This window comes from Zosterops lateralis (assembly GCF_965231275.1).
Source record: "Zosterops lateralis genome assembly, chromosome: 2".
NCBI classification, from domain to species: Eukaryota; Metazoa; Chordata; class Aves; order Passeriformes; family Zosteropidae; genus Zosterops; species Zosterops lateralis.
The window spans coordinates 15309566-15337029 of NC_139763.1; the positions used below are offsets into that span (position 1 = coordinate 15309566).

At 39.1% G+C, this 27464-nt stretch overlaps 1 protein-coding gene across 1 annotated transcript in view; it reads right to left on the bottom strand.

Moving 5' to 3' along the window:
- CNKSR2 (connector enhancer of kinase suppressor of Ras 2) overlaps positions 1-14079 on the bottom strand; it is a gene marked incomplete at both ends in the record, with an annotated part of 168637 nt that extends 154558 nt beyond the window's left edge. The window contains 3 exons of the mRNA XM_083854476.1: positions 11040-11203; positions 11636-11700; positions 13889-14079. Of these exons, the coding sequence (XP_083710602.1) occupies positions 11040-11203; positions 11636-11700; positions 13889-14079 (420 nt within the window). The remainder of the gene's footprint in view (positions 1-11039; positions 11204-11635; positions 11701-13888) is intronic.
- Between the last annotated feature and the right edge of the window lie 13385 nt (positions 14080-27464).

The window sequence follows — 27464 nt, forward strand, 5'->3', positions numbered from 1 at the left end:
GAGAATGCCTTGATTTAATGTTCAATTAAAATATAATATAGTACCATTAGTGATTTGTCATTTCTATAAAAGATTTGTTTTCCTCACACACACAAGGATAGAGTTATTACAAAAATGACTTATTTGCCTTTGCAAAGGAATAAGCAATTGCACAAACTTGAGTTTAGTACTCCTCTAAGAGAATTATGGAATTTTGAAGGTTCTCACTTTAGCCACATCACAGGGTGATAGCATGGGGTGCTGACAACTTATTCAGTTGACAATGAAATTGGCTACTCGTTACAGAACATGGACCATTTCCTACTACAAACAATGAAGTAGAATGCACAAAGCCCCTCAGATGCACACAGAAAAATCTACTTCCTAATGACACTCTGTGACCTCCCCAGCTCTCCTCCCATGCCCCTGGTTTGCTTCCCATGCTGATCTGTCTACAAGGAGAGATGGGAGAAGAGATATACCCATTAAAGCTAATTTAAGACTGCTGAAGCTTATTTACCTTAGTCTTTCTTCTATAGGAATTGGGGGGACAGGGTGCGAGGTAGTGGTTATTTACAGCAGTTGTAATGCTCCCAATCCAAATGAATCTACTAAATCAATTTAATCTTCTTTTTAATACTACACAGGGACCACAGGAACATTATACTGAAGCCACTCCGAGTGAGCCCCTAGCCCTACCACAACATCCACTCCCATGCCAATGGAGGCTCATGACAGGAGAGACTACAGCACATGGCTCGTCTGCCACCTCCCAGCCAGCTGTGTGTGCCTGTAAACTGAACACACTTTTTGAGGAAGCCACACAACCAGCAACCATCCCTCCACAGCAGAGAATGCACTTAGGAACTCAGCTTAAGGGGGCACTGACCATATACTAAGGCTGCACTTCATAAACCATTACTGGAACTCCTTTGAACATCCCTATCTTGGGCAAGTAAGGCTTTGCAGGCATGTTTCTCAACTACATAGATGCAGTCCCCTGCCACCACATTCCGTCCCAATTAGACAAACTGTATGTTTGGGTAGTGACTTTTTTCCACCACGTAAATATTCAAAAGCAATTACACAACAGATAGCATTAGGTTATAAATAAAAAATTACAAGATTAAAACAATTAATTGAGATTAAAAAGTAAAATGTACTTTATTATGCAGCTAAATGGCTCATAACTAATAACTTACTAAATCAGTCCAAACTAAAGTGATAAACATCAGATAAAAATATATCTGTTTTTTTCTGCAGCTTTCTCTGCTTGGTCTGGCTGAGGGAGCACGATGGGGATTGAGGAGTGAGTAGGAGTAAGTTTGAAAAAGATAACAGGTTTATTCTTACTTCATCCTGCTTCTTGCACATTAACTCATTTCGGCAAAATTAATGGGGGAAGAAACAAATGAAAGATATTCTGGATGAATGATAAATCACCAAAAATGTCTTTAAGACCAGTCAAAGCAAAGCACACTGCAAGCAAGCCCCAATACGGCACTCAAACCCCCAAACGTGGGGGGTACAACCACAGGCTCTAGGCCAGCCACAGGGGCTGCCTTCTTTCTGATACACTGAAACACTGAACTTCTTAATACAGCAGGCTGCTACTAAAGAGCCAAGTCTGATTATCTAAATATAAAACTAAGGTGGGCGAGGCAGGGGGTGTGTGGGGAAGGTGCCATAGGAGCCCAGGCACCTTCTTGTCACCCCAGCCATGCCCCACCCAGGGCCCACAGCCAGGGGAGACCACGCTGAGGCTGAGGTTGGATCCTTGTGGTCCTCAACAACCCCAGATCATTTCAACTCCCTCTCTTTTGCCATCTCCTCTTTGTCACCTTGTCTGCACCTCATCTGCTCCGACAGGCAAGTGCTGGTTCCCAGCCTGTGCAGGCATTCCATGCCCACTCCAGCAGGAGCCCTGGCAGGCAGTGTACAGACCTCCAGTACCACCAGAAAGTAAAGCACCAGAAGAAGGGAAATTTTGCAGTATTGAACACTGCGAACCAAGCAAAACAATACTCAAATTTTTTTCTACAACAGGAAAGTAGGCTGCATTTATGTATAGACTTCTTTAGAAAATCAGCTACAAAACCTTAGTGGCTTCCTCTTAATATCTAAGTGACGGCCACCCACAGCCACATACATTCTTTTTCAGATGCCTTTTTCACCATCAGATATAAGGGAAGGAAGAGGGAGCATTAATAAGAGGGAGCATTAATAGATTCAAAGCCTATATTCATCAAACGTGTATGTGTGTGTTCTTTAACATAAAACACTGAGCCTAAACCACATGTAAATTCAGTCTTACAAGAGGATGGCACTGACTTTGGTAAAGCCTCCACCTGTAATATCATACAGATAAAGCCAGAGATAGAAAATACAGAGATAAATTTCAGGCAAAAAAATGTATTTTGAGGCAGCTGTCTTAACTGAAGCCTTTAAGCAGAAGGATTCTAAAGCAGCAGCCAAGCTAACAAAATCCTCATTTGTTCATCACTAATATTTCTGGCCCATATTAAAAGCGACCAGAGCCATGTGTTCTAATACTGGGAAAAAGCTTGCTTAAGTAAAAACTGCCAAGTTTAATCATACTTTATATTCAATAATATACTATTAGCAATAGGGTTTTCTTAGAAATGCCCTGTGCTTATTTTCAAGCACTATAAGAAGATAATTGCAGGCAAAGGAGACAGTTCTTTGTTTTCCTCTAGTCTGCATTTAGCCAGCACCACCCCAGTTGCACTTTCATTAGCCAGAATATATTCACAGCACTGAAAAAACCACAAAGAAAGCTCTGCATGCCTGTAGAGATTACGAGAAGTGACACAAGTCTAGTCATCCACTTCCTCAATGGGAGGCCACAGAGAGTCTTCAGAGATACTCTGCCCTAACAGAAATGGCTCTAATGGAGTCTCTTCTGGCAAGCATAAAACAGGAACTTGATGAAGCTGAACTACACAGAGTAATAGCTTGTCAGCAGGTGTTTGAAATAAAGGTGGTGGGAGCTATTAATAGACATCTTACCTGCTAATTACTTTTCTGTGGCTTCACATGAGTGAGTGAGGAATTGTAGCTCTTCTTCACATGCTGACAAGCAGCAGCTCTAACTACCACTGATGAGATTTGCTTGGTATTTTTGTGAGAAGAGACAGCCTGGTCCCTCTGCCAGCCCATCCTTGCATCAGCACCCCAAGGGTAGGAAGAGAGTTGACAAATCAAATGTGGAAGTAAAGCAAAATTTTCTTTAACTAGCTTGAGCAATATTCAGTAGTTATGTTCCCTTCTTCCCTCAATTAAAAAAATAACAATTTAGACCTCATCTCTTTCCTGTGTTAAATTCACTTGATTCTTGCTGGCAGGGAAGTACATCTGACACCGTTAGCACAGATTGAAAAGTAAAGTGCTCCTAACTGATACATTGCTAACTATCTCTGCTGGCTTACATAGACTGTCTAGAAGATACCAGGATTTTGGTTCAGGGTATTTTTATACTGCCCATTACAAGTACAAGGCCATCTCAGCTACCTAAATAAGCCAAGTTCACATCTAAACACAGTACAATGTGTAGCACAGGCATAAACACGGCCCCTTTAACAAATACAGAAATCCCTTAGAACAACTTTCTCACTCACAACTTTTATGCAATCATGAATACCATTATGTCTCCAAGCACAAATGCTGTATCAAGTTCAGTGAGACTGTTTAACTCTTAAAAGCACTCCCAAGACAGGAAAATTAGCATATGGCCTCTCTGCCTACCTTTCTAAATCACTGTGTCTTCTCTTCAGCCCAGAAAGCTGAAAACCTTGTGGAACAGAAGGCATGAAAACCATACTGCTGGAAACCATGTGGAGCAGAAGGCATGCAGAGACCAATGTTAACTTCTACTCAAGAGACACAAGATGGGAACTGAAGATTCAACTGTAATACCAGTGCTTGTGGGCAAGAAGAAAATAAAAGCAGTATCTTCCCCAGACAGTGGAGCAGATAGCAGTGCTTACATCGATTAATTTCTGCTGCTCCTCTGCAGAAGGTAACCACAACTGTATAAACTAAGAAGGTGAAGGTTTACCTGTATTTGGTAAATATTTTTGTAACACACACAAACAATGTATTTTAAAGAAGAAAGAAAATGGCAACCTTTTGAAAAGACGAATTTTATAGTCTAGATAGCTGTACTGAGTAATAAATTATGTGTAAAGAAGTGCAACTTCTCAATTACATCTGATATATCTCAGTAATAAGGATAACTATCACAAGGATAAAATAATAAGTTTACTCTCTAATGCAACAAAAAGTCATTTTCCACTTATTCACAGGATGAACACTGGCATTTTAGGCAAGAATAGCATATGGCTGCTAAAAAATGGACTTAAAATCACCTCAGGTAAGTTTAATTCACCTCACTATCTTTCAGAGTGCTTTCATGTTCCACACTTAATTCTTGAGTATCCTCTCTGTATGTATTATTTATTTGCTTTTAAACAAGCAACCTGGAAACAGTAACATTCATAGGGTCCTCACTTCTTGAAAAGCCTGAGGAAGATTTTAAATGAATTATCAAAACAGCATCACATGGCACATGGCAGCCATTTCAAAACCACACCTGAAAATTTGAGGTGGACAAAAATTCACCATGAAAATTTGCACCCTTCGCCTCTGAAGATGATTTTAAAAATAAACAAAATGGATCTGAATCCCATTCTCCAAAACATTTGGCTGAACACATCCCACAAACAGTATGAGGCAGATAGCTTCCCAGCCCAAAGCTGCTAGCAACTGATATCACAGCTTGTCATATGGAAGGTTCCTTATGTAACTTTATACCTCATCAGATCTGCCTACAACATACATTTCTAACGGCCCTTCCTCCAGCATCTTGAAATGCCAACACTAAGGTTATCTCTCCTTCAAATAGCACTGACATATGGGGTAATTTAGAAGTGCACAACACATGATCCTAACACATCTGTTTATAAACACAGAATAAGTAGATAAGGACAGAAACCGAGATAGCTCAAAGGACACTTATCATTTAATGCAATTATTAAATACACGCTGATTAAAAGGCAAACAGATTCAAAGATTGTAAACGTTTGTCCTAAATGTTTATAGTCAGACAAACACTCAGGTGCATGATACTTCTAGCTTTGCAGAACCCAGGAAAGATTCATAGTCATCATCATTATCTCCTTTCTTGAAAAATGTCCTTTTTTTTCTACACCACAATCAAGCAACACATCAAAAAACCAAGCCCTGGTCACGCTTTGTAGCACTAATAGAGCAATTATATAAATTACTCTTCTTTTTCTTATTCAATCAACAGACTCTGAAAGACCAAGTGCTCATTACCTTTTTGGTTTTTTTTACTTTCTTTGTCCCTAATTTTGTCCCTAGCATGCCAAATATTCTTATTTCTCCATAATTTGAACTATGAGTTCCATATCCAGTTACATGCATTTCCAAAAGTCTTTAACAGCTAATCCGCAGTTTAAAACCAGTTTATCAAAAAGGAAATAAGTACTATTACGAACACACTACCTTTTAAAAATATTTTATATTGTAACAGATCTTTTTATCCAGTCTTTTATCCGCTTTTAACTGCGGGTTTACAGCTTTATAAATGTCCCTCCCGACCCAAGCCATGCTATGACTCTATGAACCAGGGTATGTATTATGTATTTCATACTTGCCCAAACTTCCAAGCAGTCCAAAGAGAAAAGAAAAAATCAACCCCCCCACACAATTAAAAAAGTTTCTAGGATCTATAACTGATTCTCGAGGCTGATGGGAAGAAGGATGTTCACCCTTTGCATACAGATATATTTACTGCCTTTAGCACACCATGAGGTTTACTGCAGTTTTGTGTAAAACATCTGCTAACACATTTTCAATGTGATCTATATGAGCCATCAGAAACTCTTTATCTCCTTAGCTTTATTGATCTGGTGATGGACTTCAGGATTTCCTGCACTGCATTTAGGTTAGCTCAGGCTGAGGACAGAGAGGCATATGATATTTGATATATGATATATAAGCAGAATTTTAACTTGCAAAGGGCCATAGTGAAAAGGAAAGTAATTTTTCTGCTATGGGCATTAAGAATACTAACAGTAAATTCCACCTTCAGTACATATAAATCTCCGTTCTGAAATGAAGCCCCCCTCATTTAGCACCATAATGATTAAGTCTAATATTCACTGCTACTGACAAAAGCGTTTTAAGATCTGACTAGTGATAAGTGCAAAGGAAAGTATTTCTGTGCAAGAAATGGCAGGAAGATGAAATTAAGATAAAAGGCATAATTCTTAAGAGGAATCAAATCATTCATGGGTAAAGTAGGTCTATTTTTTACATTCATTTGCATATAAATGTTTTGAGTTAGTGGTAAATGATAAGTAATTTCATGATAGTTAGTGCACACCAATGTTTTCTCTGCCAAATAATATTGCTATTTCATCTGCTGCAATCTTTTAGCTTTATAGATTCAAATACTGTGTGCAATAAATTCCTATGCAGCCATAGCAGATTTAACTAACTAGCATGAAACTAGTACTGAAACTAGTAGGCTCTATAAAGTAAAATATTTTTAACCAAACTCTGTTCTACACAACTGAAGATTCCCTGAAGAATTATTTTTCAAATTCACAGGGACTTCATAAGTTTTTTGTTAATAAAAAGCTTCAAAGCATCCAAAAATTATTTGTGAAGCTTTTCAAATATTCTGATATAAATATCTTCAAATATTTCGAATATTCTTATAACAACATATCTCCTACTTTAAAATATCTGTTTAAAATATGATTCCAAAATCAATTTTAGCAAATTCTTAAACTAATTTAATCTTCATGCAAACAAAACAAACATGATATTTAGGAGAAGGAAAAAAAAAAACAGGAATCTCCATGTGGCATCTGATTTAACGAGTCATTGTGGTAATCTAGATCATTTTCTTAAAGATGGAAGAAGCCACGTTTGGCTGTGCAGTCTTCAGTCTTTGTGTTCTCCAGTCAGCATGTAGTGTTTTCTGGGGAAAAATGGTCACACCCCATTTTGGTAAATGAAACTCCATCTCCTGACAAACAGATGATGGAAAAAGAATTGTCATTCCTTTGCTTTCTTCAGGCCAGTTACATATAGCAGGAGCTACAAGATCCCCTAATGCACTCCAAACCTGATGACTGGAATAGTGATCTGATGGCATCATCTGAGTAATTTGTTCTTTATTATGCACTTCTCCTTCTGTAAGCATCATCTCCTTTTTTTTCTCAATTTACTTTCTACTGCCATTGCTCATTCACATCCAGTTTTTCAGGCAACCACCAAAAAAACAAGGCTCCTCACATTTTGTGTGTGGATGAAGTCTGCTACACTGTTGTCTGTTTAACGATTACATGAAAAGCAGTGTTAGACTAGCTTCACCCTCATGCACATATTGAAAAGGAACATATTGAGGCTAAGAGCCTAATGGTAATTGTTAGAACTGCTGAACATTTTATATTTTATTACTTGGTAATAGTGGAGAAACATGGCAGTCAACTCAGTAGCTTCTCCTGTATCTAGAGCTGGACAAAAAAGACAGTTTTGTCAAATGTTTTGGGTGATTCTGTTAGTATGTATAAAAATGTCCGTCCACATCAAGTAAAAATCTACCTGTTGACACCACCAGTGCAATTGCATGTCCCAATTTAAACAGAAAGACAAGAACAGGAGATTGGTTTTGCTGGAAATAAAGTAATGCTGCCAGCATTTATCCCTCAAGGTGTCTCACCGTGAAAAACATGCGACAAACTCTTAGCAGCAACAAAATACCATCACAATACCTCACTACTTATTTCTTCTAAGCACAGAGAACATTTATTTTATCATGCCCTCTCTGACATATGGATTTTGTAAAACACAAAGCTGCACCAAGGCATAATAATCTATTGAACCTTCACAGTCTGAAGGAGAGAGGGAAGAGACAAACTACATTAGTTAGACAACCTGCCCTCTCCCAGAGCACGCTCAGCTCCTGTGATGGTACACAGGATGTACACCTCCACCATTACCAGCAAGCACGACCTGTAACAGCAGTGGCAGCTGGGCAAAAACTTTACTCCTCCTTCCCTGAAGCACCACAGGAAAAGAAAACCTGTGAATCTCGCCCCCTGAATGCTTGCTCTGCTGTCAAGACCACAGTACAGCAGGCTGGCAGCCAAGAGAGACTCTACTAAAGATGGACAGCACAGGCCACCATTTGTCCCCTGATCAGCTCACAAACACTGGAGGATCCATTTGTTCCAAGTGCTGACAGGAGGCAAATAATGTGAGAGACCATAGCCAGCCACCCACCCACCTTCTGTAAAAAACCCATAAAGAACACCCTTTAAATAGTGCTATCAATCATAACTGGTTCCCAGCTATTACTGGGGCAGTTTGTGTGTTCAGCACAGTTCAGCAGCCCCACTCTCAGGTCCCTTGCACTCTCCATGCCAGCCAGATATCCTTGTTCAGGCTCTCCACCTTCCCCGGTAAGGAAAGGTAGCCCTGTGAACTACAGCCACGCAATACAAGCAGCTGGTTTGCTGTTTGCCATATCCACAGCTGCCAGGGAAATGCAAGCAGAAGTTTACTCCCAGAAAATACTCGGAAGGGGTGGCAGGAATAAAATAAATCAGCAATTAACATTGCAGAAGTTTTCCTAAGTGACAGCAACTCTGCGCTGGAAAACTCTCCCCTGTAAAGTGGGAACAGAGATGAACAGTGGGAGGGGTTCTGTCTCCTCAGTTGTCCTCAATGCCAAAAAGTGTTCAGGTGGTCACTCACTAACTCAGAGAGAAAGGGGGGAGAAGCAGAAGCAACAATCCTTTTGTTTTTTTTAATAATTACTTTTAAATCGATCAAGGTTTTATCTTGCAAGGCATAATTAACTTTACTATTCATAGCCCATCATGCCATCCATCATCTCCAGCATCCAAAGAGATGTTAACTCATTTGGATCATATATTTGTAACTCATGCTAAGTTCTATCATGAAACCTCTGCCAAACTCCAGTGAAACAGAAGAAAAAAAAATCAGATAATTAAAAATAAACTAAACTTGCATAGCCACTATCTGAATTAGTAGCTATCCTACATTGGAGAGTCATAGGCTTAATTTTCTCCTAAACAATACAGCTAATATTAAAGTCAAATCAGAAGAAAACATAAGCCCTACCCAGGATAGACACTCATGGATGCAATAAAAAAAAGAAAAGCCTGTAAGTATAGGACCAGTCCAGCCAAATGGATTGCCTCTGAATTAAATTTTCTAAGAGGTTTATCTGATTGGTGAACAATAAATTCAAATTAAGTCCACTAAAATCAATATAACAATAACATTCTGTATCCCCGAGGAGCCATTGGGAGCCAATTGTGAGACTGCAAAAACCTCATCTTAAATTAGAAACTGCAATCTGAACTCATGCCACTGTGTTTTAGCAATGTCTTTTAGCAATTTTCTTTAAGACAAACTCAGAAAAGCAGACAATATTATATGTGCAACAAGAAACTGGAACAGAGACTTGCTGCTTGCATTTAAGATGCAGTGTTAGCTTTTGCTAGAAATTCCTTATTTTATATTCAACTTAGTTCCATACGCTTTTGCCTATGATAAAGGAGCCAAAAAAACAAGTTGTGTTTGTTTGTCTGAAGATTATATCTGTAATTACATTCTGGGGAACAAAGAAATTTCAGCTAATAAACAAGGGTTTTTTTCTATAGAAGTAATTTATTTTTCAAAGAACCACAATCTGTTTCTCTGTGTGACTGTGAAAAACCGTCATTGGTGTTTCCCCTAACTTAGACTTTATCCTTCTCAGTTAACTAAAGTATTTATTTTCTTGTTTTCTTTTGCACTGCCTGATAAGAGAAGTACTTTGTGAATAACACTTTTTATGTCCCCTTCTATATCGGTAGCGTTTAAGATTGCAATTTCCTTATTTAAAAAACAAATTGATGAGTTACTTATTGCACTGACTCACATTGCAATGTTACTAGAAACAGTATTCTATCGAAGATAATCTGTATTTAAAATCAAATGTTTTCCTGTATGAAAAAGCTTTCTCCCCTTTTTTAAAATGTTTTCAGGTTGGTTTTTTTTTTTTTTGGACTCTCTCTTTTCTATTACACTTCCCAATACACCAAAAATGCAACAAGGTATTCAGGAAAGCTGCTGCATACGGAGAACCGACAGGCCCTTCTGAAGAGCCTTTCAGCCTACAGTCTTTGATTGCCTCTCCCAGTATTCAGCTTTCTCAAAAGCTCCTTCTGAGGCTTGAAAAACAGTATGTACACAAAACACCACCTCAGGCACTGAAGTACATCTTAACAGAGCTATTCACAATCCTTTCTACAGTGGAGAATGCAGTGTGCCCAGTCTATCACTAATCTTTACAGACACTAGAAGTTCATAAGGAGGGTGAAGTCAGCACCACACCCCTCACTGAGCAGATAATCCTAGTTTTGCACGACATGGCTTGACTGAAAAGACCATTACCAAAATCCTTCTGTATGCTCCATCAAAAATGTATATATTATTCATACATAAGATAATTATTTCAGTATTTAACCCTTTCTACTGTGAAATACAAGCAGCTCTGTTTCATCAGGCTCAAAAAATCATCTAAAACATAATTTGCATGAAAGGACCCATGAAGAATTACATGGTTAATATCAAAACATTTTGTTTGTAAAGGCAACCAACACTCAATTACTCCATTCACATATATGACTATTTTACATTCCAAACAAAACATAGCCTATTTTCTTTGTGATTTCAGATAAACTTTTATTCTATTATGACAGACATGCAAGCCCTAAAGCTCTATACCAGTTTATTTACCAAACATCATTCTATCAATAGATTTTTCCTGTGTATCTTGCCCCTGGTTTAAGATGCTAAAGTGCTCATACATTATAAATCAGGAGTTTCTTGAGCTGCTTAGGTAAGTCTTTAGGACTAACAATTTTAATACAGAAAGTGTGAATATGCAGACACTGTTCAACCCTCCCCATTTGCCTCAAGAAGTTTACCAGTGCACAGAGCAAGTCTACTGCTTCCAAGATAAGCTCCTGATGGCCAATTCGTGTGACTCCAAGATCTTCCAGTTCCTGATGAGTAATTCGTAATAGCTGGTCACCACTAATCTTCTCTCTCTCAAAGTTCTTTATATATTGCTGCAGGCAATCATCAAGACCTGCAACAAAAGGACAGAATGAGGGAGGACAAAAGTTAGCAACATTTTGTACCTTAGTAGGAAGTAAAACTGGCCAAAAATTAAGCCAGCAAAGGATTCTTGTCCTATCTTTAAGAGAAGTATTTTATCATTAAAAAAACTTTATGTTACCCAGAAACCTTAAGATTTGAAGAGCTAAGGCAGTCATGGCTTTTTTTACCTGTGGACAATACCAACTGCCCCTGAGCCCTGAACAAAGCCCTGAATTGCAGTTTACTGCACTGTGAATGTCAGTCTGGCAGCCCCTAATATAAAGTATGTTATGCAATAACAGGGTTGCCTCCATCACATCTGGAAGGGGAGAGGAGAAAAGGGAACAATGGAACATGCAGTCAAACAAACACAAAGTGTCAGCGCCACACCACAGCGTCTCTTTACTCCAAGGTCACTCACATATTGCTGAGTCACCTGAAAGTTCACCAATTGTGCCAGCCTCTAAAATAAAGCTGCAAAGAAGTCTAGAGAACAAGAAAGGCAGTAGCACTGCAAATGCAAAAACAGGGCCTCAACTGCAGCCGTAGATCCAGCTCAATGTACCACAAAAAGAACCTGTACGGAGTGACAGCACACAAATGAGCATGAAATGCCACTCAAGACCTGGCTACACTTCTCAGAATACAGTAATCAGGGAGCAGAAACAGGCCCATTATGCCAAAAAAACATGCTAGAAAGACATGCAGCACATTTGCTCAGGACGTGGCTGAATGCAGAATTGTACAGGTCCTGCTTTGGGGGGATCCATATTCTACCTTTTCTGTTTGATAATGAGTCAACAACATGCAGCTGACCAGACATTTTCACCTGGAGCAAAGAACACTGCAGAATATGAGAGAATCCATCACCCATCTCTTGCCCATCAATCTTTGCCCAAGAGAGCCAGACAGTACAGGGAAGGTCTGCAGCATGTGCACTCATGTACCAAGAGGATAAGTAAGACTCTTCGGTATTTGGTGGTCCATTTAACATTTCTGTCTGAATACTTTACAATGGGTCAACATGACTGCTACCAAGCAACAGGATGTGACAAAGCTCCAAATGCATTAATTGTGCTGATTCTTGAGAGATACAACCTTTCTGAAAAATGTCTTCAAACAATCCCTAATAGTGAAAAGACACCTGCTCATTAGATTGGAAGAAACCAAGAACATTCTTACTTGCTAATCAAAATGTCTGAAAAATCTGAAGATAGATACATGGAAAATAAAACATCGATCTGACTGTTGAGCCACAATTATCTTGTAAGAACCCTGGTATACAATATAAAGCTTCTCTGAAACTGTTTTTGTTGCATTTTTTGGTTCTCATTTGTGCCTTTCAGGGTGTAGCTACACCTCCAAAGAAACTCACATGAAGAACATGTGGATGCTGCAGGCAGGGATGCCCCAGTACCAAGCCAGCTTGTTGTTCCTGGCTCAGCCTTTGGGCAAGAGTCACCCAAACTCCGAACCTGCTACACCAGCACAATATTCATAGGGCTTTAACCTCTAGAGTTCACACACTGAAACTAACCACACACAAACATGCTGTAAAAGAAATGCTCCAGATACAGGAGAAAGTCCCTGGTTCCAGCAGACTTCAACCATGTCCTTCCAGAGCCTGCTGCCTGACTTTCTGCCTCCAAAACAAAGCCACTTAAAGGTCTAAGTTAATCAAGCACTTGAAGCTATTGCCTTCACTTCAGTGCCCTTTCTAATCAAATAGTTGCTCAAGCGATTCTTCAGGAAAGAAATCTTAAAAGGGCTGGAGAGGTCCCCTATGCAGGCAGCTGCTCAGATCAGCTCAGCTGGTCAGAGCACGGTGCCAACATACACCAAAGCTGGGGGGTTGATCCCTGTACAGACCATTCTCTTAAGAGCTGGACTCAATGATCCTTGTGGGCCCCTTCCAACTCAGAATATTCTGTGATTCTGTGACAGGGTAAAAATTGAGCTATCAGGGAAGATGACTAGCCGGGCTGAACAGAGAGCTTTGACTGGAACTCAGGAAAAAAAGAGAATTTATGGCCTTTTGCAGAAGGGGCAGGAAACTCAGGAGGACTACAGGGATGTCATGAGGTTATACAGGGAGAAAATCAGAAAGACCAAAGCTCAGCTAGAACTTAACTGGGCCAGTCCCATAAAAGAAAAAAGTAAGTGTTTCTATAAATACATTAGCAATTAAAGGAGAGCCACAATCTTCGCCTTTACTGGATGTGAGGGGAAACACAGTGGTAAAGAATGAAGAAAAGACTAAAGCACTTAGTGTCTGCTTTGCCTCAGCCTTGAATAACAAGACCAGTTGTTCTCCAGAGACCCAGCCCCCTGAGCTAGAAGACAGGGATGAGGAATAGGATGAAGCCTCCATAATCCATGGGGAAATGGTCAGTGACCAAATACATCACATAGACACACAAAAGTCTCTGAGGCTAGATGGGATCCACCCAAGTGTACTAAGGGAGCTGGTGGAAGTGCTCACTGAGCCACTTTACACCAAATACCAGCAGTCCTGGCTAACTGGAGAGGTTCCAGTTGACTGCAAGTCAGTAAATGTGATGTCCACCTCCAAGAAGTGCTGCAAGGCAGATCTGGGCAATCACAGACCTTTCAGTCTGAACTCATGCCAGGAAAGGTCATGAACAGCTCTTGAGTGCAATCACATGGCACATACAGGACAACTGGGACATCAGGCCCAGCCAGCACGGATTTGGAAAAGGCAGGTTCTGCTTGACCAATCTGAGCTCCTTCTGTGACAGGGTGACTTAGTAATGAGGGAACAGCTGTGATACTGTCTACAAAGATGTTAGTAGAGTCTTTGACATTATTTCCCATAGCATTTTCCTGGAAAAACTGGCTATCCATGGCTTGGATAGATGTGCTCTTGGCTGGGCATAAAACTGGCTGGATGACTGGGATGATGTTCCTTAGGGTTCAGTGTTGATGCCAGTCCTTTTTAAAATCTTCATTGATGATCTGCATGAGGGGCTCAGTGTACTTCTGCTCTTCCTGAACTTAAGACCCACACTGGTTACATAGACTGCTGAATGAGAATAACATTAAAAGAATTAATGTCATCAAGTATCAAAAAATGAGATACCAGTTAAGGCACTAGCAACACAAATCCAGAATAAGACATGACACTTAATAAACAGTTACTGACAGATAATTCTACATAAAGGCAATGGTCTTCCTCCTCCTGCTACCTAAGTATTTTTGTTATTCAGATGTAATCTAGATGGACGCATGTAGTTCCTACAGGGTGAGAAAAAACTTTAAAGAGAACAGAAGTCTGACAATTGTTTGACTCACCAATTTCATAAAAACTACAGCCAGGAAACAACAAAATAATTTAATCATATACTGGATGACATTTTCAGAACAGCTTGCCACAAATACGTCTCCTTATTCCCTAAACATCCTTTAAAAGTAATTTATTTCTGTCATTTTATTTCTAAATTAAAGAACAGCTCTTCTTTTTGTAAACAAAACTGTGCACAGACGATGATGATGATAATAATGATGATAATAATATTAATACAAAAAGAGCAGCATTCCTCTCCCACACCTTTTGCCTCCAAAGCCACAATACATCCAGACAGCCATTGTTGCCTTCAAATCAACAGGAGGGGAGCTGCAGGGAACAAGCATTCCCAGATGATGATGCCATTAACTTGGGACAGGACAAGATGTACCAAAAAACATCAGGTGCCTGGAGAGGAAGCTAAATGGAAATAACAACTTCTTAAGAATACTGTCTTCTCCTAATTTCCTGCAAGTCCAAAATCCACCCAACTCCAATGTAGTTAGCAGTTTTTCTAGCTGCCAAGGATTGCTATGCTTCTTCTCCACTGTCATGTTAAGAGGATGCCACCCAAGCCCCATACCACAGCAATTCCAACAAATAACTCAGTTTGATGCACTATTCCCTGTTCCTGGCCATTCCTGGGTGAGATTAAGATTGCAGAGTATCCAGCAGTCCTGGATGTTCCAAGAAGTGGCCTGAGTCCAAAAGCCATGTTCATGATTACGTTCTGGATGTGTAAGACCCCAGAGTATCAAAACCAAGTTCTGTGATGTCAGTACAAAAGTAACAGTTTTATATTCAACAACTCCACTCCCCATTCGAAATAACTGCAAGATTTTTCAGGTATATGTAAAGGCACAGGTGTCTTAGTAGTAAGAAGGGGAAAGTTTGACACTTATCCTCTTGAACTGTATGATGAGAGTCCTCTTCCTTTTAAGCCTACTCTTTAAAGGAAACTATAACTTCTATTTTCCTTGAAATATTCTTGGTCGAGCTCCAGCAGTAGTACTGACCTCCAATGATGTTAACTACTCAAGAAGGACTCCCCTGCCCCACATGCTTTCCACCTGAGCTTATCAACCATGGAGTCTGGCAATACTGTCCAGATTCCATTATACACTCGTTACCTGGCCCATTTGATTCATGGTTACAAGAGCATTTAAGATGTTAATACACTGCCCATCTTTGTTAGCTGGTGTATACCTGAGGTGTTATGTACACAGATGGACAATTCTGGGTATTGACAGAAATGGAAAAACTCTTTACATTAAGTCTCAAGCAAGCTCTACCTCACCTGTGGGATTAAATACATAAAAACCAGCAAGAAAGTAAAAAAAGCTTCTCAAAAAGAAACTGTGCAGAAGACTCTATACTTTAAACATTAAAAAAACCCCAAAAACTTCTCTAGAAAAGTTTCTTTTGCAAGTAGAACATACTGGAGCTGGTTTTTTTCCTCCAACTTTGTCATCAAGTTCTACCTTGCATGGGCCTATTCAGAGTTCATCAAATCATTAACAATTTTTGATGGTTCACAGATGCAAATCAGACAGATTTCTACGTTTCTTTTATTACAACAGCATCATAGAAACTGATCAAGAAAGGTTTAATTTCATTTTTTTACTCATATGATTATCTGGAATAAGACTAGACTGCAAGATCCAGCACAACCCTCCAGAGAAATCTTCCATGCTCAGAGTCTCCTAACTCCATGATCATTCTGAAATAATGTCTTATTTTGATGAGTGTAACAGGTCATCTTTTGAAACAAGCTAACCAACAAACTGCCCTGTAATTCAGTGCCGCAAGACGTTATGCACATCTCTGGTAATTGAAACTCAAATAAGCCTCTCCGTAAAATATGTTCTGACATTCTGATCTTAGTCTGCTCCTCCTCTGCAAAAGACTGCACTACAGTCTTTTCTCCCACCTCTAAGAGACTAGAAAATATTAATATAGGCTTTTTCCACGGCTAGATCTGAATTACGAATCACCTGCTTAGACACAGTTCTAAAACCAGAAGCAACTAGGTAAAATATTCTTCCCCAAATTGGCAGTAAAAGATTTTTTTCTTCAAGGCTGGGAAACTACAGTGGAAATAAAAGACCTTCTGTCCTTATCAGCCACCTTTTCAGTTTGGGTTAAAGAAAAGAGAATGAACATTACAAGTTTAACTATCATACCTGAAACTTTGACAAGGGAGTACATTTTTCTACTCTCCTGGTTATCAGAGTGAGGACACAAACTGACAGCTTCCCTGAGCAAGTCCTTGTTCTGTAAACACAGCACTTACTGAAAAGCAGTAACATACAAACAATACATGGAATAATTTTAAATGGGAAGGCACACAGTTTTATTTAAAAATAACCAAACCACCACAACTAGGGCTTTTCTTTTTTCTTTAAATATAAGGCAAACAAATTATCTTTCAAACTGAACAGAAGGATTACCTGAACTCCATCAGCTTTTATACCTTAACCAACACAAATTCAAGCAATGGACTGTAGCACAGAACATACAAAGCCAGAAAAAGAAAAATAAGCTACTATTTAATATCAACTGGGTGTGCATACATGCAGCACTAGCCAATGCCTTTTCATATCGCAAGCTATTATTTGCTGTATTTTTACATAACTAGTATGATGGCAGTGACGTCTCAAAAGCTGCAGTTGTTTTATCCCTGCTCAGTATTAAATATGCATTAAATTTAAGCTGAATATTCTTAAGGACTGACCACCTTTGAAACTGCACATCAGTTTACACAGGTTTCAAACTTGAAAGTTCAGCTGAGTTCTTGATAAGTTAAAACATTTGCACCTAGGCTTTACTAATCCAGGGCCGATAGGCTATTAGTCTATTCACTTTAATTGTACAAAAACATAAGCTTTAGTTATGACAAAGAATAAGGCACCAAGCAGAAAACTACTCCCTCTCTTCCACCTCCACCAAGAGAGCTGTTCCTGGGCACAGACACTGCTGGCAAACCACAGCAGGCAATTAGCCCCAACCACACTTCCTCCCCTGAACAGAGCACGAGAGGCAAGACTAAGAAAGGCCAGTTTCCCCCACAATCTGCACATGGGAGTTGGGCATTTGGAAACTCTCCATGCCTCTCAGTCTTAATGTCACCACAGAAACCAGGGACAAGCCATGCCAGCCCCTTCCCCACCTGAGAGGCAAAGATAATTCTCTGCCCACAGAAGGGATGCTTACAGAAGGGGATGCTCACTGCTCCAGGGTCTTCTGCACCTCCTGGGTTTCATATGTGACAAACAGATGTCACAGTTATTAGTGCCAGAGGACGGTGCAAAGAACAGAACGTTTTAAGTGTTGTGGATGGCAAATGCCTACTGTGAGCAGGATAGCTGCAAAAAATAATGCCCCATCCCAGAGGAGCACTGTAGGAGGAATGTTCAATGAACCACCAGAAGCAGCTTTCAGTACAGACTGAAAAAACATTATGAAACTGGAACATTTTAAACTGGAAAAAAAAACCCCAACACATTAATTGCAGGCAGATTAGGGAATGAGTATTGGATTAATGTAAAAAAGAATTGCCAAATACCTAGATTACAGCAGTATTTGCAAAAGAGCTGGACAATCATTTTGTGCAGTTTATCTGTCATTTGAGGTGAAAGCCCTCTAACTGCAAAACCTACCTGTCCTTCACTCTATAGAATTATTCTGTCTCTCACTCCCTTCTCCCCCTCTCTACGAGTATAGCAGAGTAAAATAAAATTCCAAAAGCATTAAAGAGAACATTAAAAATTATCAAGAACATCCAAATAATTATTCCTTCAAGCATAACATGTATTCATAGAATATAAGATTATATGTTTTCTACGTGCAGTTTAGTTTAGATGCATTTTTCACTATGAATTTTCAAATGTTCAGTCAAAACATTAGCTGAAAGGTATTGCTAACTAAAAACTATTTTAGATAATGAAAGACAAACACAATTAAAAAACCCACTTTATATCCACTAGGTACATACTACTACATCCAGAAAAGCGTGTTAAGTTTGAACTCAAAAGAGAGATGTGAATGAAGCATCAACATAATTCAAATGCAGCCTCTTGACTTGCTCTTATTAAGGTCCTAGCCAGGAAAAGGACTTGTGGTTGGTCAATGGAAAGCCGCAAACAAATAAGGAGATGGCAATGCACTGGGCAAGAACCTGAAAGAGTGTATTTGTGATAGCAAAGGATCGAAACAGAAGTCTGAGATGAAAGATGTACTGTCTCAAGTCACTATGAGTTCTGCAATTAAAATTTAAATCCTGCTCAAGGAATCCAACTTATTTCTGTAGGCACAGAAATAGCAGATCCTTCACTCTCCTTTTGGGATTGCACTCTTATGAGACTTGGATATATTAATTGTATGACCACGTTGGCAATACATGGCAATTTTGTTCATCGGAAAATTGCAGAAATATCAAGATTGTGTGGATCACACCTGGCTTATCAAAAGCTCTACTTTACAAAGAACTTCCCATTGACTAAGTTTAAAAGAGTTTTACTGAAAAAAAGAAAACTAAAGGAGACAAGAGAAACCAAAAATATACATGTAGAATTAATTATAAGCATGACTTCAAGAGATACAAGACCAAACTGGGTGCTGTGTCCAATAGGGCTTGTTTTAATAAAATCAGTTAGACTACTTATAATCAGTGCTTATTATGGCAAGCTAGACTTGTTAATTACAAGAATAATATCCACAGCATTCTGTTTAGCTGTTCATAAATGTAATCATTCGTATTTCTCTGTGTACTTTTTGGTTCCATTATGCCCATCTGTATAGCAAAGCCAAATCTTTACACAACCACATACTAGTCTTGCAAAGTATTTAAAATCTTAAAAGAAGGATAACACTGCAACAACCAGTGTCGAGATTTCTATGAAATTCAAGGATTAGTATCCCTGATTATCAATATTGTTCTCAATGTAGCGGGTTATAATTATTGTTATATTTAGGACTTTTATTATTGGATTACAACGAACACATTGTTCAACTACAGCTGTGGCCTTTACACATGAGAAATGCTGAAGTGTGTGAAAAGTTTGTGTAGCTGATAATGGCAGCAGAAATCTCTTTGGCAGTGGAAGAGAGAGGAGCCAAACAACCCACAGTATCATTAAATATGAGGAATCCCTCAAATGAAGCAAAATCAAAGGAACACATTCACTAACTCCTGGTAAACACAGCACCCAACTGCAGGGGCCTAGGACAGCCCCACTGGGGATGGAATGATCAAGTGTGCATTCACTTTCATAGTGAAATGTATAAAATGACAGCATTTTAAGTTCAGGGTTAGAAGTTCAGCCCAACAGGAAAGGCATCCTGAGATAAATTAGAAATATCAGATGCAAAACAAGAAGTTCTCCAAAAAGTTGTCCAAGTATTATTAAGATTATAAGACTATAAAGTCTGAATGAAATACTCCCCTAAAATTTCAAAGAGGAAATTACATTATCTTTTCTTACTTAGGTCTATGCCCTTATGATTTTTGGAGCAGCTTTGACAACAGTAATGTACCTTCAAAGCTTTGAAAAAAGCAAGAGGCAGAAGTGACATTGGCACTTTACATGTAATAACATATTTTTATGATCCAGGCTTATGATTTTGAAGAATCCAGACAGTCTACTCTTATTCGGGGTCCCATAATGTGAGAGACTGAACAAATTAACATACAAGGAGACATGGCCCTGACCCAAGAAGCTCAATGTACTTCTCTTTTCCCAAGAAACTCATGCTGGCTGGCTAATAAAGGCAAATCCCTCAACAGCTACTTTTATTTCTACTCTGTTTCACATCGCAGTTTTCATACTCTCACAATGATTCTCCTCGTTCTTCACATGTACTCTAGTTTGCAGAGTACCTCAGGAAAGGGAAATCTCCTTGGGTCCAACCAATGTTTAACTTCTTCCTAAAAGTACCATGTTTCTGCTCCAATTATCACAAGTAAACTGGAATACATTGCAACTATGTTAGCATATAGAGATTTTTCAACCACCACTATAAAATTAGGGATCCAAATATCATTAATTAACACTTATTTGATCTCTTTCATTAAATGTTAAAATTTCAAATGCTACCATTTTTCTTCTCTAAAATGACTCCTTGTACAACAGCTGTCTACATCATGATCACTGTAGGGATTTGACACTTCCTAAAAATTTGCTGCCATACATCCAACTGTAAGGAATAACTTTATTACTAATTGGATCCCCCTACAATACAAAGCAACACATGAATGAGCACAACAAAAAGTTATTCTCAGCCGTATCCTTCTGACTTTAGAGCTTCTGGAGGCTAGAACAAAGCAACTTTATCAGATTAAGACAGCTTATCCCCAAACATACAATATCCTGGTACCAGCACACAAAGAGGCTGCACCACTGGTTTACACAGGAAAAACAACTGTCCATCTAATAAGTGTGTGTGTCTTCATTACTTCTCCAACACATCTCTCTAGCAAGCACTGAGCATTAATGACATTAAAATATGCTGAAGTGAGGACCACCAGGCTCAAGCACACCACCAACATGGAGGTGCCAGAACTAGAAAGGACCAAAACAAACCAACTCTCCATCTGTCCCAGCCCTGGGCTACAGCTGCACATCTCTGAGCACAACTGCACTAATGTGCAGCACCTTCCCCCCAAACAATTTTGTGCCACGTAACAACAACAAACTATCAAATTCCCCCATACTACTGTAAGCACTGAAATGCAACCACTGTACTCCCTAAAGATGGCAAGCTTTGTCTAAATAGGTGTGGTATTGGCTTCTTCAACAGTTTAGAAGGGGCTAAGTCTGAAACACTCCCTCAGGACTTAAGATATGAAAGTCTTAATTTTCCATGGCTTTTCACTGTCTCCCATGATTATTTGCAGCTGTGCTTCACACCACACAACTATAGAAAGTGCAAAGCCATCAAATGTGCAAGCATACACCAGGCAGGACAGGAGGGAAAGTTTCTTCAAACTCTGAGTGAACTCCCTCCCATTCATTTTTCCTTCTCGCAACGCCCATGCAATTCCCAGGCTTGAAGCTCTTTAAAATGACTTCACACAACTCAGCACAGTGTGAGACTTGGGATGGTTTTAGAGCTGTGGGCAGAAAAAGCTGTGCATCCCCCTGCACAACAAAGAAACATCTGTAACTTAAAACTACTGGTCAAATACTTTGATATGCGTAGGAGTGTCTTGACGAAGAAAGCAAAAGCTATACTTCTAATATTCATCGCTTCACATACAATGTCTCAGTAACCATCCCACACCTCTGGAAAACATAAATGAATCATATATTAAAGGGAAAAAAACAACTATAATATGTTTGACAGTCAGAAGATGTTTATGTAAGCCAAGCACACTCCTGACATTAGCCAAGTAAGTAAATAAGTACTGGTTGTTCTTTCAAATGCCTTCCCATGTTTGCATTTTTACAGCGTGCTCTGGAGCAGCCACCTGAAACACACTGCAGTTGTTACACGAAGGGCCTTCCCCTTCTTCCTCCCTCACACGGGCTAATATATGCTATTATGCAAAATAGTCAGATAGCCCCTCCACAGTCTTTATTAGAGTTTTTCACCATGAAAACCAGCTTTGCTGCCAAGAATTTATTATGCCAGAAGGCATCTTTTTGGCACAAGCTAGAACACTGCGTCCCCGAAGAAATAATACAACAGTTGTTAAAGCTTTCCTTTACCTCTGTACTTTACACTGTCTCCCACTCACTGGAGAAATCTGCTAATGGTTCAAATAAGGCTTCAAGATTTATTTGGTGATGTCCTCACAGAGGGTCTGTGGTTTTGATACAACCCAGCAGCATGGTTAAAAGCAAACCAATTTATTTTGCAAGGGGAGCAATTCTGTAGTTTTGCTACACTTACACTGAACCTCTCTCTGGAGCAACAAGAGACAAGATGCTAGGTTTGGTTGGGAGTGCTTATACAATGACTTCATCCATGCTTCAAATTACTCTTCCTCCCCTTCCATTTGATTTTCCTTCCATGACCAGCAAAATCATCCAGCATTCATTGGCTCTACCTGCCTCCCCTCAAGAAGGATTTCAGAACTAAGAGAGAACCGTAATGACAGCAACCATAATTGGACAGAATATGTTCAAATTACTTTAGAAACAGTCCTGCAAGTACAGCTTTATTACATTCTGATATGCACTGATATGTTAAGTAAAAACATTTGGGTTTTACGCTTCTTGGCTAACACAATCTGCTTCAAACTCTATCCAAAGCAGAGAGTTTTACATAAGAGAACAGGCAAGGATAACTTTACATGCATGCTCTTCTTCCCTCTTCCTCTCACTCATTAATAGTGAAGAAAACATTCCATCATGTAAAATCTACATGGACTGCAAGCTTATAAAGTGGAAGTGCAAACCACACAACTGGATAATGGCAAAATATATCTGTTGGCTTTTTATTTTCTTTAGCAATATACTTTTCAAAATAATGTTGTCAGTTTTGCCAAGGCTGTAAATACATAAGAAATAAAAATAAAGATCTGTTGAAGTGACAAGCTAAACTACACTTTAGTTAGTTTCTCATTTTACATAATCACTTGCTTGTACAATTTATCCATATGAGCAAAAAACTGTAACTAGGAATTAGACCCTTCAAAGACTGAATTAATCTAGAATGACTTATTAGTCTCTTTCAAGTCTTGTCAATGTTATATCCCCAGGAAAGAGAAATGAACATTCCCATGGAAGGTAACATGTGCACACACAAAAATAATAACAATTTATTTTTAACTATTAACTGCATAGCACTAAATAATTGGTATGAATCCCATTCCTAAACTTCCTTCCCAAAGAAGGATTAGGTACTTAATTAAATATTGGTATTACACACTAAATACATTTGCACAAAATGCTGCCATTTAGTGTTACTAACATTTTATAATGGACATATATACAGACACATGTACTTCACCAATTCAGAGGCCTAATGCTGGGAAATCCAATGAATATCCTGAAATTCCCACACTTTCCACTCTTGCAGGCAACACTGACAACTGTCTGTGGGGAGGTGGAAGCTGCACACCACACACAGCCTCCCAAGTAATTCACGTAGAAAGAGACCAGGAACATCACAGAAAGCCTGCTGCCACTGAGAGCTCTACTTGTACAGAGCCCTCCAGAAGGCAGCCCAAGGTACAGTGATGTTCTCCTGCATTTCCCTTAGCTGTACTGACAAACAGCCTTGCCTCAAGGCACATGGAATGCATGGGAAACAACCAAAATTGAGGTTCAACTGCAGCAATACTTTACTGTTGCCACAGCTTATCAGATAAAAGGGGAAAAAAATCACCAACAAACAAACGAAAACAAACAAAAACAACAACAAAAAAAACCAGGTGAAATTTTACCACTGACATAATTTTGAGGTTTCATTTCCTTTCTGTGATCTTCATCCTTTATTCTGCAATAACCCTGGCTGGTAGACCTAAATTCTTGTATCAGTCAGCATGGGATAAGTACACCGATTACAGATATTCCTGCCCGTTTCTATAAGACATCAGCAGGAGGTTTATGCTAAGTGCTATTTAGCATTTCCTCTGCTAACTGGATATAGCCAACTGTAGTATACTTCCTGGTCTTGCTCCATTATCTCCTGCCCATTTAAGAATTATTTATATTGAAAAGTGATAAGAGAGCAGTATAAAAATCCTATGTATTTTGTTAGCTCCTCATTCATACCTAATCAAAAGCCAGGAAAATAAAAAGTAAAAGAAAGACAAAAACAAAAACGGTTAAAAAGACCCCTGAATTTTCACTCTGCTGAGTTTAATATGACTTTTTATATGCATTAATTTTTGTACTGTATGAGACATCCTTTATTCCATATTATTTATCTTTCAAAACATACTTCAAACTAAAGGTTGAACAGATATAATTTCAAGTACTTGTAAAACATGAATGTGTTAATAATTAGTTTGATATTAGTTCTGGGTGACTTTGCATACCTTCCAACTTGTTGCTAACTGTTACCTGCCACAAATTCCTCTGGGCTCACTGAAAAATAACATTCTGAGTGAGACTTAGAGTGGGGTTTTTTTTTAAAAAGAGAGGACATCTCTATTTCCAAGTATGAAACTTATGATCTGTTTCTCTAAGGTATGAAACACAAAATTTCACCACCATTTCCAAATCCTAACTATGTATCTATCAGCTGTATTCTGATCTTGCACTGCATCAAATGCATCCTACTGCTTGGGTTTTACTCCATCCCCCCGTTAAGAAACAGTAATACCTTAAAATTTTCCATTCTTTTAGAATGTCTTTCCTAACTTGAACTATTTCAGAAATAACAGGGCTTTTAATAATAAAGCATGCATCAAGTTAAGCTCTGGTAGAGAGGAAATGACAATTCTAACACCTGTATAGATAATATGCAACTCTCCTCATGAGAGGTTCTGCTCTGATGAAGTTCCCCTCCAAGCTGGTTCTCTGCATAATAGCCAGTTTCAGAACTGTAATAGATAGAGAAGTAGAAAATTGAAAGAATATCTCATGCTTTATATTAATAGATTACTATCAAAATTTCAACAAGTTATTGGTATAGTTTTGAGAAGAACATGCCGATTTTTGAGACAGTACTTTTTAACAAGCAAATGAACCCCAAATGTTAGGGTGAAAACTATGGGCAGAAGGACACTGCAGACTTTTGACTGGAGTGGTTTTGCAACACACTGCCCCATCATCTCAGGCAGCCTCTCCTGCAGCCAATTAATAGGACTCATCCCTGCAGAGCACTGCCTTCTAGCCAGTTGTCATGTTTTCAGCTAAAACTGCAGCATTTTCGTCTGCAGCCCACTGCCACAAAACAAGTACTATGGTTTCTGCACAGCAATAAGAAATTAATTGGCAACACCTGAGCACCAGTGATGTGATCCTTAATAAATAAAAACTGTAACATTCCTTTAAATATTTTGCCACAATATTGTGACCATAAGACTATGTGGCCAACATGTGGTTACTATCAGATAATAAAATCTTAACCCCACACAAGATTTTTGCAGAGATCCTCTTTGGATTCCTATCTGGAGAACCCATCTTACCACTGAGCCAGAGGCTGCAGAAAGAACAGGTAAGCTCTGCCTATATCAGCATCACTCATCTGTTCCTCAGCCAGCACCATCACCAACAAACATTCTGTTACTCTCCCAGCCCAACCCACTCCCTCTCTTCGTTAGCTCCTCCTTGTAATCTCCGCACCTAAATAGGAATGGAAAAAACATTTTATCCAAGCATCCCTTTTACATCCTTTTCTCTCCCTGCAAAGCTCCAAGGTCAGCATCTCCGGCAGCATGCAGCCTTCCTAAGTGGCAGGAGCTGTATAGCAGACTGACAAGAGCCTCAAAGATTTAGCTGCTGCATGAGAGCTGCTGCTGACATTAGCAAAGCCATCCAGAAAAGCATTACTAGTTTCACCTCACTGATGTCACTTAGAAAATCCGTGACTAGCAATAGAGGTATCAAAAGACATCTTCCAAATTCCAAGCTGGCAATGTTGTGGTGCATTAGAACCAGCTAGAAAACTATTTATTCTACATAAAAATTCAAACTGTGAGCAGCCTGTAAGGAATCCTCCCTCCCTGTCAGGAGAACTGCACCTCCACCACTTGCAGACAGAATTATATAAGCCAGTCTTTGGCAGGCAGAGCAGTGCTTTGACCTCCAAGCATTCAACAGGAGATGCTGTTAATGAAATAATTTTAACCCAAATCGTTGAGGTAGGGAGTGATCCACTAACATGTGTCTCACAGAGTCTGAGCACCACATTACTGCTGGGACCCTCTCCTCTGATACAACCTGACACTTCAGTCATATGTTAAGCTCTGAAGCATCTGTTTCATAATAAACTGTTATATGCTTGCCAAGAACTGAAGCACTGTGTTTTCAGATGAGTACTACTAAGTTGCAAGCCATAATTTAATACTCATCTGACATTGATGGTGACCCAACATTTAATGGAGCTTAATGCTCCTCTGATGCCACTGATTAAATTATTGCTCAGTAGTCCAGTTTCATAATCCACAATTTGCAAGGAAGCAAGACAGATATACAAGCACTGTCTCCTCTCACATCAGTTTACTGGCAGGGAAGGGTTCCCTAATTGAAGTTAAAGGTAAGTACACCACAGTGCATCATTCGTCAGTCAGTATAGAATTTTGTTCAGATGCTTTAAGCCAATTATATTATTATGAAAAAGCGAAGCATGAAGTATTCCCAAGCACAAGGGGAAAATATGGGTAAAAGCCTTGACCCAGCATGTGCAATGACTTCATAACATCCTGAGCACTGTCCAGGAAACTCATTCCTCCAGCCAACAGGAGTTTCTATTCATTTTCTCCCCACTAGGTTGTTTAACAGTTTGGTCACCGCTTAGGCACAGCTGTGCAAACAATCTTTCAGTGTTTGGCCTGATGCTATTGAATTCCATCCCCAAACGTCTCTCCTCTTCTTTCTGTGCACAGGATGAGGAAGGCTACTTTGGACACAGAGGATTAGAGGCTTTCACAGCCCAACTTAAATCATTAGATCCTAAAATTTTTGAGTTTTGAAAGAATTCTACCAAGTAAATTAGCAAGCTTAAATGAATATCTAAGACAGCTGGTAGCAATTGCACTTTTAAATCCTCTCAAAGTCTATTCCCATCTTGAGGACAAAAAACACTCTGTGAATGCCTAAACACTTTAAAACAATTAAAAACAATTAAACAAAAGCAATGAGAAGTCAATGTTTTTAAAATGCCTTGGATGAGAACAACTAGAATAAGTTTATAAGGGTACAGACATAAAAAACAACAAATGCTTTCTTTTTAGCTTCCCAGAAAGTAAACCTTTCATCCTAGATAAAACAGAGGTCCTTGCCAGTACAAAAGTACTTTACAGGACTATTCACTATTACAGTATTTTCAC